Source organism: Globicephala melas, chromosome 2 (genome assembly GCF_963455315.2).
Source record: "Globicephala melas chromosome 2, mGloMel1.2, whole genome shotgun sequence".
Lineage (NCBI taxonomy): Eukaryota > Metazoa > Chordata > Mammalia > Artiodactyla > Delphinidae > Globicephala > Globicephala melas.
The window spans coordinates 132385816-132400480 of NC_083315.2; the positions used below are offsets into that span (position 1 = coordinate 132385816).

Genomic DNA, 14665 nt, shown 5'->3' on the forward strand with positions numbered 1-14665 from the left:
ACAGTGATTTTTATAATATTGGGCTGTGATATCAACTAGTGCTAGAAAATAGTAAAATTGGCAAGGGAAAAGATGAAATTCTGTTATTTGCATTAAAATTATGATATATCAAGCAATCAGGTATAGAAAAATATTATCACAAAATATTTGTTAATATTAAATATTTATTATACATTTTAAATGAAAGAACTGTATGTGCCCCAGAGTTTTTTTTTTTTTTTTAAGGTAGGGATATAGAGAGACTTCCATATGGGTGTGGAAGTTTGTGTCTCTAACCAACAGATATCAGACTTCAGTATTCAAACTTTTCCCATTAAAATTAGGAACAAAGTAAGAAGCCTTCCTTCCTCCACTTTTAATGTGGTTCTGGAAGTTTTAACTAGTGTAGTAAGATGTACCATATAAGTTAGAGGCATAACTATTAGAAATGAGAAGATATCTGCAAGGAGCAGTGACTAATTTTGTATCTAGCAAGGAAAAAAACTCAGGAATTAACCAATTGGAATAAGAGGTCAGTAAAGTACCAACATACATTAAAAATTAATAGTTTTCCTTGAGCACTAATTAAATGTGAATGGATTCTTAGTTAAATCAGGAGAAACATGAGAACTAACTAAAATGTATAGGGATGTATAAGAAGAAATTTTCAGATACTATTAGAGGAGATGTGTGATACAAATGATATGCTATAAAATAATATTGAACTGGTATTTCTTAATTAGAAGAGTGTTTTGAGTTGTTAAATGATAAAATAGGAATTTAAAGCCAAATTGAGCTGGTATTAGAGATTTGAAAATAACTGCATTTATCATTAAACTTAATTGTGCTTACATGTTATTTAATTACTCTGTTATAAAAAATGCTGAGTAATTATGATTTTGTTGAACTTAAATTACAGTCTTGGTAGATGAACCCCTTATTCATGCAACAACTTATATTCCTTTGATGGATAATGCTGATTCAAATCCTGTGGTGGATAAGAGAGAGGTTATTGATCTGATTAAACCTGACCAAGTAGAAGGAATTCAGAAAACAGGGGCTAAAAAACTGAAGATTGAAGCTGATAAAGGTAATATACAGAATGTGACAATCTTTTGTATTGAAAAAAACACATTTTTGAGTTCTGATGGAGTGAGTGTGTTTTCTCATAGAAGCAATGAATTGCAAAAGACTAATAGAATCTTTGTAGTAAAAGATTTATTGGTAGTTTTCTAATCCACCTTCTCAGTTTTGTAGAGCTGGACATTAGACTTTGACTTGCCTAAGGTTTCATAGCTGTTTTGCTGTCGGGTAATCTGTTCCCTTCTATTATTGTCTCTCAGAGTTTTCTATGCTAATTCACAATGGCCTTATTATTATTATTACTATTATTATTATTATTGTTATTATTTTTGCCGAGTCACATGGTTTGCGGGATCTTAGTTCCCCAACCAGGGGTTGAACCGGGGCCCATGGCAGTGAAAGTGCTGAGTCCTAGCCACTGGACCACCAGGGAACTCCATATTATTTTTTTAATAGTTTTTTTTTTTTTTAAACAGCACTTTTAGGTTCATAGCAAAATTGAGTGGAAAGTACAGAGTTTCCATATACCCCTTGTTCTCATACATGCACACAACTGCCTTTTTAAACTTATAATGTAGCTGAAGTATTAAAAGCTCTGGGCACCTTTGGGTGTAATGGGTGGCAGTTGCTTTTAATGAGAGGCCGCTGTTGCCTAATATAAGAGCCCTAGGGGAATCGAAGTGGGTGAGTCAGGAGATGTTTGGCACATGGATTTTTAAAATGTTAGGATTGCTGTATATACTTGATGTTTGTAAAATCAGACTTCCTTTTTGTAATTGTCTTCGAGCTTATTTTCTCATCTGTAAAATTTGGCTCATAAGTCCTAAGTATTACAGTTAAATGACAGTATTTGTGAACATATTTAGTATAGATACTACCATATATTAGACATTTGCATTTTTTTTTTTTTAAAGTAAGGGTATACTGGCACTTTAATATTCTGCAGTTTGGATACAAACCACTATGTACATAGAATGGATAAACAACAAGGTCCTACTGTATAGCCCAGGGAACTATATTCAGTATCCCATGATAAACCATAATGGAAAAGAATCTAAGAAATAATGTACATATATATATGTATAACTGAATCACTTTGCTGTACAGCAGAAATTAACACAACATTGTAAATCAACTATATTTCCAATTAAGAAAACATAAAAAATATTCTGCAGGTTGAGCAAATTTTTATTTAATGTAATTATTCCATATTATATTAAAAATGATAAACACTTTTTCTCTGTGGACTAGAGCATTAATTGTTGTTTGACCTGAAATGTAAATCTGTTTTCTCTTGGTTACTGACTTTCTGGGTCAAGAATTCTTGGTGCTTTACCTTTGCTGAAGTTGTTACTTATATCTTTTAAATGTTAACTTTTTTTTTTTTAAAGAGAATGCTGAAGTAAAATTTAAAGATTTTCTTCTGTCCTTGAAGACTATGATATTTTCTGAAGATGAGGCCCTTTGTGTTGTAGACCTGCTAAAGGAAAAGTCTGGTGTGATACAGGATGCTTTAAAGAAGGTAAGCATATTTTAGATTATGAGCCTATTTGAGGGCAGTGATTAGAAGTTCACCAAGCAAGACTTCTGCTAGAGCAATAAGTTATAACCTACTCCCATCCTTCATACCCCGAAAGCACTTAGTGACATTTAAAAGTTCTGGAATGCCTTCGGAAGTTATTTCGTATATCCATACTAATCAATATACTTATTTAGTTCAGTTAGGTGTCCGAATCATCTGAGGTTTTGACAAAAACGAATTGCTTATAATAAGTAAGAAGATTTATATAACTTCAAAGTCATTTGGCACTTGGCTAAGTTGTACCTTGCTTTCCTGTGAATGTAAGTGCTGAAGGCAAGGTCGGGTGATTTCTGGATAACATATGGAATGTTTTTGTGACTGAAGATAGCACCATTCAAAGCACCTGGGCATCTTTTTCGTGTGTGTGTGTGTGTGTGTGTGTGTATGTATGTATAGAATACTACTGTTCTAAAGTAAATGCTTTGAATGATAGAATCATTGCTATGACTGACTAAAATTTGAAAAAAACAAAGCCATGAAACTAATATTTAATTTCTCATTATATTATACTCACTATATTATCAGGTCTACTAACTATCTCATATTGGGAAATGTGACAAGTTTTTAAGTGTTACTTTGTGTGAGATAAGATGACATGGTATCCGGTGTTCAATATTAGATTGTGGATGTGACCATTCTTATTTTAAACACACATACACACACACTCCTAACACACTTTTCTGCCTTTAAACCTTTAGTGGCTTCCATTTATTCTTTTTTTTCCCCCATCTTTATTGGAGTAATTGCTTTATGATGTGTTTCTGCTGTACAATAAAGTGAATCAGCTGTATGTATACATATATCCCCATATCCCCTCCCTCTTGAACCTCCCTCCCACCCTCCCTATCCCACCCCTCTAGGTGGTCACAAAGCACCGAGCTGATCTCCCCGTGTGATGCAGCTGCTTCCCACTAGCTATCTGTTTTACATTTGGTAGTGTATATATGTCCATGCTACTCTCTCACTTCGTCCCGGCTTAACCTTCCCCCTCCCCATGTCCTCAAGTCCATTCTCTACGTCTACATCTTTATTCCTGTTCTACCTCTAGGTTCATCAGAACCATTTTTTTTTTTTAGATTCCATATATATGTGTTAGCATACAGTATTTGTTTTTCTCTTTCTAACTTATGTCACTCTGTATGACAGACTCTGGGTCCATCCATCTCTACAAATAACTCAGTTTCGTTTCTTTTTATGGCTGAGTAATATTCCATTGTATGTATGTGCCACATCTTTATCCATTCATCTGTTGATGGACACTTAGGTTGCTTCCATGTCCTGGCTATTGCAAATAGTGCTGCAGTGAACATTGTGATACATGACTCTTTTTGAATTATGGTTTTCTCAGGGTATATGCCCAGTAGTGGGATTGCTGGGTCGTATGGTAGTTCTATTTGTAGTTTTTTAAGGAACCTCCATACTGTTCTCCATAGTGGCTGTATCAGTTTACATTCCCAGCAACAGTGCAAGAGGGTTCCCTTTTCTCCACACCCTCTCCAGCATTTACTGTCTGTAGATTTTTTGATGATGGCCATTCTGACCAGTGTGAGGTGATACCTCATTGTAGTTTTGATTTGCATTTCTGTAATGATTAGTGATGTTGAGCATCTTTTCATGTATTTGTTGGCAATCTGTATGTCTTCTCTGGAGAAATGTCTATTTAGGTCTTCCGTCCATTTATGGATTGGGGTGTTTGTTTTTTTGATATTGAGCTGCATGAGCTGCTTGGAAATTTTGGAGATTAATCCTTTGTCAGTTGCTTCATTTGCAAATATTTCCTCCCATTCTGAGGGTTGTCTTTTGGCCTTGTTTATGGTTTCCTTTGCTGTGCAAAAGCTTTGAAGTTTCATTAGGTCCCATTTGTTTATTTTTATTTCCAATTCTCCAGGAGGTGGGTCAAAAAGGATCTTGCTGTGATTTATGTCATAGAGTGTTCTGCCTATGTTTTCCTCTAAGAGTTTTGATAGTGTCTAGCCTTACATTTAGGTCTTTAATCCATTTTGAGTTTATTTTTGTGTATGGTGTTAGGAAGTGTTCTGATTTCATTCTTTTATATGTAGCTATCCAGTTTTCCCAGCACCACTTATTGAAGAGGCTGGATTTTCTCCATTGTATATTCTTGCCTCCTTTGTTAAAGATAAGGTGATCATATGTGTGTGGGTTTATCTCTGGGCTTTCTATCCTGTTCCATTAATCTGTATTTCTGCTTTTGTGCCAATACCGTACTGTCTTGCTTACTGTAGCTTTGTAATATAGTCTGAGGTCAGGGAGCCTGATTCCTCCAGCTCTGTTTTTCCTTCTCAAGATTACTTTGGCTATTCGGGGTCTTTTGTGTTTCCACATGAATTGTAAAATTTTTAATTCTAGTTCTGTGAAAGATGCCATTGGTAATTTGATAAGGATTGCACTGAGTCTGTAGATTACTTTGGGCAGTATAGTCGTTTTCACAATGTTGATTCTTCCAATCCAAGAACATGGTCTATGTTTCCATCTGTTTGTATCGTCTTTGATTTCTTTCATCAGTGTCTCCCCGCCCCCCCGTCAGTTTCTTATAGTTTTCTGCATACACGTCTTTTGCCTCCTTAGGTAGGTTTATTCCTAGGTATTTATTGTTTTTGTTGCAGCGGTAAATGGGAGTGTTCCCTTAATTTGTCTTGCTGATTTTTTGTTGTTAGTGTATAGGAATGCAAGAGATTTCTGTGCATCAATTTTGTATCCTGCTACTTTACCAGATTCATTGATTAGCTCTAGTAGTTTTCTGGTGGCATCTTTAGGATTATCTATATATAGTATCATATCATCTGCAAACAGTGACAGCTTTACTTCTTCTTTTCCAGTTTGGATTCCTTTCATTTCTTTTACTTCTCTGATTGCTGTGGCTAAAACGTCCAAAACTATGTTGAATAATAGTGGTGAGAGTGGGCACACTTGCCTTGTTCCTGATCTTAGAGGAAATGCTCTCAGTTTTTCACCATTGAGAATGATGTTGGTTGTGGGTTAGTCATATATGGCTTTTATTATGTTGAGGTAGGTTCTCTCTATGCCCACTTTATGGAGAGTTTTTATCGTAAGTGGGTGTTGAAATTTGTCATAAGCTTATTCTGCATCTGTTGAGATTATCATATGGTTTTTATCCTTCACTTTGTTAATATGGTGTATCACATTGATTGATTTGCATATATTGAAGAATCCTTGCATTCCTGAGATAAACCCCACTTGATCATGGTGTATGATCCTTTTAATGTGCTCTTGGATTCTGTTTGCTAGTATTTTGTTGAGGATTTTTGCATCTATGATCATCAGAGATATTGGCCTGTAATTTTCTTTTTTTGTGACATCTTTGTCTGGTTTTGGTATCAGGGTGATGGTGGCCTTGTAGAATGAATTCGGGAGTGTTCCTCCCTCTGCTGTATTTTGGAAGAGTTTGAGAAGGATAGGTGTTAGCTTTCTTCTCTACATGTTTGATAGAATTCACCCGTGAAGCCGTCTGGCCCTTTTGTTTGTTGGAAGATTTTTAATCACAGGTTCAATTTCATTACTTGTGACTGGTCTGCTCATATTTTCTGTTTCTTCCTCGTTCAATCTTGGAAGGTTGTACTTTTCCAAGAATTTGTCCATTTCTTTCAGGTTGTCCGTTTTATTGGCATGTAGTTGCTTATAGTAGTCTCTCATGATCTTTTGTATTTCTGCAGTGTCAGTTGTTTTTTCTCCTTTTTCATTTCTAATTCTATGGATTTGCATCTTCTCCCTTTCTTTCCTGATGAGTCTGGCTCATGGTATCAATTTTGTTTATTTTCTCAAAGAGCCAGCTTTTAGTTTTATTGATCTTTTCTATTGTTTCCTTCATTTCTTTTTCATTTGTTTCTGATCTGATCTTTATGATTTCTTTCCTTCTGATAACTTTGGGTTTTTTTTGTTCTTCTTTCTCTCATTGCTTTAGGTGTAAGGTCAGGTTGTTTGAGATGTTTCTTGTTTCTTGAGGTAGGCTTATATTGCTATAAACTTCCCTCTTAGAACTGCTTTTGCTGCATCCCATAGGTTTTGGGTGTTCGTATTTTCACTGTCACTTGTCTATAGGTATTTTTTGATTTCCTCTTTGATTTCTTCAGTGATCTGTTGGTTGTTTAGTAGTGTATAGTTTAGCCTCCATGTGTTTGTATTTTTTTACAGTTTTTTTCCCTGCAATTGATATCTAGTCTCATAGTGTTGTGGTCAGAAAAGATGGTTGATGCTATTTCAGTTTTCTTAAATTTATTGAGGCTCGATTTTTGACCCAAAATGTGATTTATCCTGGAAAATGTTGCTTGTGCACTTGAGAAGAAAGTGTATTTTGTTGTTTATGGATAGAATGTCCTATAAATATCAAATTATTAAGTCCATCTGGTCTAATGTGTCATTTAAAGCTTGTGTTTCCTTCTTTATTTTCTGTTTGGATGATCTGTCCATTGGTGTAAGTGGGGTGTTAAAGTCCCCTACTATTATTGTGTTACTGTTGATTTCTCCTTTTATGGCTGTTAGCATTTGCTTTATGTACTGAGGTGCTCCTGTGTTGGATGTATAGATATTTCTAATTGTTATATTTTCTTCTTGGATTGATTCCTTGATCATTATATAGTGTCCTTCCTTGTCTCTTATAATAGTCTTTATTTTAAAGTCGGAAGTCTGATTTGTCTGATGTGAGTATTGCCTCTCCAGTTTTCTTTTGATTTCCATTTCCATGGAATGTCTTCTTCCATTCCGTCACTTTCGGTGTGTATTGTCCCTAGGTCTGAAGGGGTCTCTTGTAGACAGTGTATAATATGGGTCTTGTTTTTGTATCCATTCAGCCAGTCAGTGTCTTTTTCTTTATTTTAATGATTGCTTGTTTGCTTCCTTGCTTGCTAGCTTGTTTGCTTATTTATTTATTTATGACTGTGTTGGGTCTTCATTGCTGTGCGTGGCTTTCTCTAGTTGCGTTGAGTGGGGGCTACTCTTCGTTGCGATGTGTGGGCTTCTCATTGCGGTGGCTGCTCTTGTTGTGGAGTGTGGGCTCTAGAGCGCAGGCTCAGTAGTTGTGGTGCCTGGGGTTAGTTGCTCCGCGGCATGTGGGATCTTCCTGGACCAGGGATTGAACCCCTGTCCCGTGCATTTGGCAGACGGACTTTTAACCACTGTGCCACCAGGGAAGTCCCCAGTCTGTGTCTTTCGGTTGGGGCATTTAATCCATTACATTTAAGGTAATTATTGATATGTATGTTCCTATTACCATTTCCTTAATTGTTTGGGTTTGTTATTGTAGGTCTTTTCCTTCTCTTGTGTTTCCTGCCTAGAGAAGTTCCTTTAGCATTTATTGTAAAGCTGGTTTGGTGGTGCTGAATTCTCTTAACTTTTGCTTGTCTCTAAAGCTTTTGATTTGTCCATTGAATCTGAATGAGACCCTTGCTGAGTTGAGTAATCTTGGTTGTAGGTTTTTCCCTTTCATCACTTTAAATATATCTTGCCACTCCCTTCTGGCCTGTGGAATTTCTGCTGCAAGATCAGCTGTTAACCTTATTGGGGATTCCCTTGTATGTTATTTGTTGCTTTTCCCTTGCTGCTTTTAATACTTTTTCTTTGTGTTTAAATTTTGTTAGTTTGATTAATATGTGTCTCAGCATGTTTCTCCTTGGGTTTCTCCTGTATGGGACTCTCTGTGCTTCCTGGACTTGATTTACTATTTCCTTTTCCGTGTTGGGGAAGTTTTTGACTATAATCTCTTCAAATATTTTCTCAGATCCTTTCTTTTTTTCTTCTTTTTCTGGGACACCTACAATTCGAACATTGTTGTGCTTAATGTTGTCCCAATGGTCTCTGAGACCGTCCTCCATTACTTTCATTCTTTTTTCTTTTTCTGTTCTGCGGCAGTTATTTTCACCATTCTATCTTCCAGCTCACTTATCCAATTTTGTGCCTCAGTTATTCTGCTATTGATTCCTTCTGGAGTATTTTTAATTTCAGTTATTGTGTTGTTCCTTACTGTTTGTTTGCTCTTTAGCTCTTCTAGTTCGTTGTTAAACGTTTCTTGTATTTTCTCTGTTTCTGAGATTTTGCATCATCTTTACTATTATTATTCTGAATTCTTTTTCAGGTGGTTTACCGATTTCCTCTTCATTTATTTGTTCTTGTGGGTTTTTATCTTGCTCTTTTGCCTGCAAGATATTTCTCTGTCTTCTCCTTTTGTCTGGTTTATGGTATTTCAGGTCTCCTCCTTTCCCTAGGCTGCAGGGTCGTAGTTCCTCTTGCTTCTGTTCTCTGCCTCTGGTGGTGAGGTTGGTCTAGTGGCTTGTGTAGGCTTCCTGATGGGAGGGACTTGTGCCTGCGTTCTTGTAGGTGGAGCTGAGTCAGGTGGTATGTTTTGGGGTGTCTTTGAGCTTAGTATGGCTTTAGGTAGTTTGTGTGCTGATGGGTGGGTTTGTGTTCCTGTCTTGTTTGTTGTTTGGTGAGAGGCATCCATAGCTGGGAGCTGCTGGCAGTTGGGTGGAGCCGGGTCTTGGATTCAGTTAGAGGCCTCTGTGAGAGCTCTCGGTGATCAGTCTTCCCTGGGGCCAGGAATTCTTTAGTGGTCCAGTATCCTGGACTCCGTGCTCCTACCGCAGAGCCTCAGGCCCGACTTCCAATCTGGGAACCAAGACACCGCAAGTTGCTCATCCCTCAATAAAGGGGATTAAAAAAAAACACAAAAAAGAAAAGACTAATAAAACCATAGAAAAATGGTAAAAAGTAAAATCAAACAAACAAAAACAGAAACAAGGAAGCATACATACACACAAAAGAAACAAACAGAACCATATGAAACAAAAACAAGGAAACAACCAGACAAACAGAACAACTCAAAAACGAAATCAAACAATTAGAATCAAAACTAACAAAAACAGAAAACCTAATAACAAAACCAAAGCAGTGTGCCAACTGAAGAATAAAGTGAGGAAACAGAACAAACTGATAAAAATGAATTAAAAAAATTAAATAAAATAGAAAGGGAAAAAACACAGGATAACAGAAAAGTAAAGTAGAAATGGAAATATAAAAAAAAATTAAAGAAAAAGAAGAAGAAAAAAATACGGGAAAAGAACACAGAAAAACAGAAAAGCAAAGTAAAAATAGAAGTTTATAAAAAAATAAAATAAAAATAAAAAATATGTTATAGAACATGAAGATCTCAAAAGACTAAAGAAAAAAAACCTGAAACAACAACAAACAAAAAAAAGAAAGAAAAGAAACCCAACAACAAAAAAGCCAGAATGAATCAAAACATAATAAAATTAATAGTAATAATTATGTTTCCCTGGGGTCTCAGCTGAAAGTGTCTTTGCGCACACCGTGAGCCATAGCCCACCTCTGCCTCCCCAAGAGGCCCTCCTCTGCCTCTGGGCTGGTCTCTGGACCTGTTGTGGGCCCTGTGAAGACCACTCAGACTCTGATCTGAGCCAGTTCTTGTGTGTGCTTGTCCCCAACGTCCACAGCTGCCAGAGCTAGACCATTTTCATTTGTGAGAACACTCATTGTCTACTCAGATATTCCATGGACGCAGGGTCTACCTAGCTGATCACGGGGATTTAATCTGCAGCTTGTACAGCTGATGGAAAGTTTTCGATCTTCTTCCTTAGTTGCCCCATCCCTGGGGTTCAGCTTTGGTTTTATCCCCACCTCTGTGTGTGGTCCACCCACAGAGTCTGGTCCTGAGGCCGCCGTGGAGATCTTGGGTCTGCTCCAGTGAGGACAGAGTGCAGAGGTGGTATGACTGCTTGGATTGCAGGAGCCCTGGTGGTGCCAAATGCACAGGGGAGCCGTCAGCCACAGGCACAAGAGGTATGGCCCTAGTGAGGGCCTTTTCTGGCACCCAGTGTACGGTGCGTCAGGGCCAGCCCTGGCTGGGCTTTTTCTGGCGCCGAGCAGCAGGTGCGCTAGGGCCGTCCCTGAGGGGGCTTTTTTTTATTGCTAATTGGCAGGTGCTGGCATGAGGGGAGAGAGAGGCTGCAAGAGTGGCTTGCCCCCCTGCGTGTTACTCAGCAGTAGTGCCCTGCTTCCATGGCAGTCCCGTCTTCCTCTGTAGGTATTCCCTGCTGCGGATTTCCTCCCTCCCGTCCTCTCAGTCCATCTCCCCACAGCCAACAACAATTCTTGCTCTGGGCCTGTTCTCCAGTCCCCGTGCTCCAGCACCCAGCCCCCTTGCACACCTGTGAACACATGTCCCAGTCCAGGGTATGTAGGGCCACGGTACGGACCGTCTGTGTATTTCTCACTGTGTCCCATCTGCCACCGATGGGCCGCTTCACCCTCTTCCAACAGCCTCAAATGCTTTCTTCTGTCCCAGTCGATTTCTCTGTTGGAGAGGAGGTTTCCCCGAATTTGGGACTCTCTCCTCTGCTTCTGCCTCCCCCCTGCTCCCCGGGGTGCAGGTCCCATCCAGCTTCCTCTCCTCCTCCTCCTCCCTTCTTTTTGCCATCCTACCCAGTTATGCAGGGATCTTTATAGTCCTGTCTGGTGTTCAAGGTCTTCTGCTAGTCTTCAGCTGGTGTTCTGTGAGAATTGTTGCATCTATAGATGTATTCCTGATGCATCTGTGGAGAGAGATGAACTCCACGTCCTCCTACTTCTCCACCATCTTTTTTTTTTTTTAAATATGTATATATTTATTTGGTTGCACTGGGTCTTAGTTGTGGCACACGGGATCTTCATCGTGGCCTGCGAACTCTTAGTTGCAGCATGCATGTGGGATCTAGTTCCCCGACCAGGGATCAAACCTGGGCCCCCTGCACTGGGAGCCCAGAGCCCCAACCACTGGACCACCAGGGAAGTCCCTTCTCCACCATCTTGAATCCTCTCCCATTTATTAAAGACCGTCCTAGTCCAAACCATCACTTCTCATTTGATAACCTTCAGTATTCTCCTAGTTGATGTTTCTGCATTCCCTTGTAGCCTTCTAGTCTATTTTTTCTACACAACTGCAAGGCAGCCTTTAAGAGGTAAATCACTGCTTTAAAAACCCTTTGGTGCCTTTCTCTTTGCACTTAAAGCAAAATCCAGATTCCTTTTAAGGCCTATGTCTGTCTCTCTCTATAACCTGATCTCATGGCATTTTCCTCATCCCCTCATTAAAGAAAACCAAATATTCTCTTCTGTCTGGACTGTCCGAAAACCCCCAAGCCCCTACCCCCTAACTTCTTTCCTTGGTTATTTCCTCCATCAGGTTTCCATTTAAATATCATTTCCTCATATAAGGCTAATCTGAATTCCTAGTCTAAATTATTCTCTTCTCTCTTTCTCATAGCCATCTGAATTTTTTTTGTCATATAGCATTTATCATGGCGTATGTCTGTCCATACTTCCAGGTATCTGTTGACAACGTGTTTTACAAATCTGTGGCATTTTACAATGTAGTATGCTTGTTGGACAGTCTCCGTGTGGTGCCAGCAGTGGCTCAGTAAACAGTGTGTTCGAGGATCATCAGAGTGCGATAACTGTGTGACTTTGGATACAAAGTTAGATTATTCTCTTGCAAGGAACATTCTTGAAGTTCTTGACTGAAGAATTTATCTTTTGATTTACTTTAATTGGGTAAGTGTCTATCTTAAAAGGGTTCCTGGTTATTTGTGAGGATTGGGAAAATCTTCTTGCAGGGAAAAGCCTCCAGCTGAACTTAGTTACTACCTGTTTGAAATCACTGCTTTTTAAAATTAATTGCTTCAGGTGTTTTTCTTCTGACTAAGGATGGTGGTGGTGGTGGTTTATGGGTGCAAGAGTAGTCATTTTATTGCTTGAGACAGCTTTGAACTCTAGAGGTTGGGTGGTAAATCAGACTCCCCTTGATAGCTATATTAGGCAGGCCAAGGAGGAAGTTGGGAACTGTTAAAGATAACGTTTTGAAATAGAGTAAATATTTTGAAACCTTACAGTTTTCCCTTTTCCTTGGAACCTTTGGCTTTCAATTAAAATCTTGTTCTGTGTTTCTTATGGTGTGATTCTATTATCTTCAGGGACTCAGTGCCCTTGTAGATCCACTCTTATCAGGGAAAGACTTGGTAAGTTTAATTTCTCCCTTTTCCTGTCATGGAAATTGATTCTTGCTCAGACCTTTTAATAGATTTCAAGGTCCAGGATGTAGATGAATCCCCACACCTAATAAAGACCACTTCAGAGAAAGGGGGAAGATAAATGCAGGAATATAAGCATAGATGTAGGATAGAGATAGAGAAGTTAGAGGACTTGCTGACCAATTAGATTTGGTGGCTAAAGAAGAGTCTAGAATGAATGCTTGTTTTTGCTCTGGAGTAACTGGATAGATTGTGGTGACAATGGTATTCATGAGCACTTTGCAAAGGAAGAGAGAGTAGAGGATTATGAAAATATTTAGGAAGTTGTTGTAGGCATCCTTTGGAGCATTTAAGTGGATACAATTATTTCACAATTGAATATATAATTCTCTGGTGTTGAAAATATATTGCAAAGTGGGTAATTTCAGAAAGTAATGAACTATCACCAGTACATATAGTGGATATATGTTAGTCCAGAGAGGATGTGGAGAGTGGTAAGAAAGTTCAGGAATGAACCTTGAGAAGCACCAACATTTAAAGGTCAGGGAAAGCCACCACAGAGTATAGTGAGAGGAGAAACAGCAGGAGACAGTGGGATCACAGATGCTTAGGGAGGGTAGAGAGTTCAGGGGTGGCGGGAAAAATCAGCAGTGACATGCTTTAGAGCAATCAAGGAGAGTAAGGATTGAAAAAATGGATTTGATATCCTTAGTGAAAGCAGTTTCATTGGAGTACTAGACTATAAATAAGTGATGAATGAATAGGAAAGGTGACAGTATCCACTTTGAATAAGCTTAGATGGGAAGGGGAAAACAGAGTAAAAGCTAGAGGGCTTTTGCAGAGTTGGAGAGGAGATGTTATGTTCTATGTGTATGTACACACGCCTTTGTGTTTAAGCTATAAGACACTTCTGTTGTATATTTAGAGTGTAGGTTAAGATCCTGGGCTCTAGGGTCAGATTTCCTGGATTCAAATCTGGACTCTGCCACTTTGAGCTTTGTGGCTTTAGATAAGTTACTTAACCTCAGTGTCTCAGTTTACCCATCTCAAAAATGGGAATGATAATAAGGTATTATCTTAGAGTTCCTAGCATAAAATAATTGCTCAAAAATGTTAACTCAGTGTGATTACTAGTAAGAAAACATTTAAAATGTATTTGAATTGTACATTAACACATATATTTGTGGAATCTAGAAAAATGGTACGGATGAACCAGTTTGCTGGGCAGGAATAGAGATGCACATGTAGAAAATGGACGTGTGGACACAGTGGGGGAAGGTGTGGGTGGGATGAATTGGGAGATCAGGATTGACATAGGTACTCTACCATGTGTAAAATAGATAGCTAGTGGGAACCTGCTGTATAGCACAGGGAGCTCAGCTCAGTGCTCTGTGGTGACCTAGATGTGTGGCATGGTGGGAGCTGGGAGGGAGGTCCAAGAGGGAGGGGATATATGTATACATATAGTTGATCCACTTCACTGTACAGCAGAAACTAATATAACAGTGTAAATCAACTATACCCCAATTAAAAAAAAAGAAAAGGCAAAAAAATATTTGATAGTTTTGGTTGATTATTGATTTCTTCTTGTTGGCCTTTAAATATACTTGCCTCAATTATGTGTTTTTTTTCCAACTCTAAGTTAGTAACTATTTTGGCCCCATGTTGTATAACAGGAGGAAGTCTATTTAAAATTTTTCCTACCTTCTCTCTTCCTTCCCTCTCTACTTTTGTTAATTATAGCATTTGTTTATCAGATACTTACAATATTTAATGTTTGTTTTGTGACTATAATTTTTATGTTTGTTTCAGTCTTAATTCTGTAGCTTAATGCTGGGTTCAAAGCTTGATACCAGTTCTTTTGCCATAAGCTTCTGTATTCATCTCTTGGTTGGCTGAAATTGTTTTTTTTTTCTGGAATTGTTTCAAGAAGGGCTTATGGAACCTGTATTTCCCAAATTCTGGCAAG

At 38.4% G+C, this 14665-nt stretch overlaps 1 protein-coding gene across 12 annotated transcripts in view; it reads left to right on the forward strand.

Moving 5' to 3' along the window:
* Positions 1-14665, forward strand: part of KTN1 (kinectin 1) — a 118319-nt gene that overhangs the window by 44274 nt on the left and 59380 nt on the right. For all 12 annotated transcript variants that reach the window (XM_060294836.1, XM_030855069.3, XM_060294837.1 and 9 more), the window contains 2 exons: positions 899-1069; positions 2454-2584. In XM_060294836.1, the coding sequence (XP_060150819.1) occupies positions 899-1069; positions 2454-2584 (302 nt within the window). The remainder of the gene's footprint in view (positions 1-898; positions 1070-2453; positions 2585-14665) is intronic.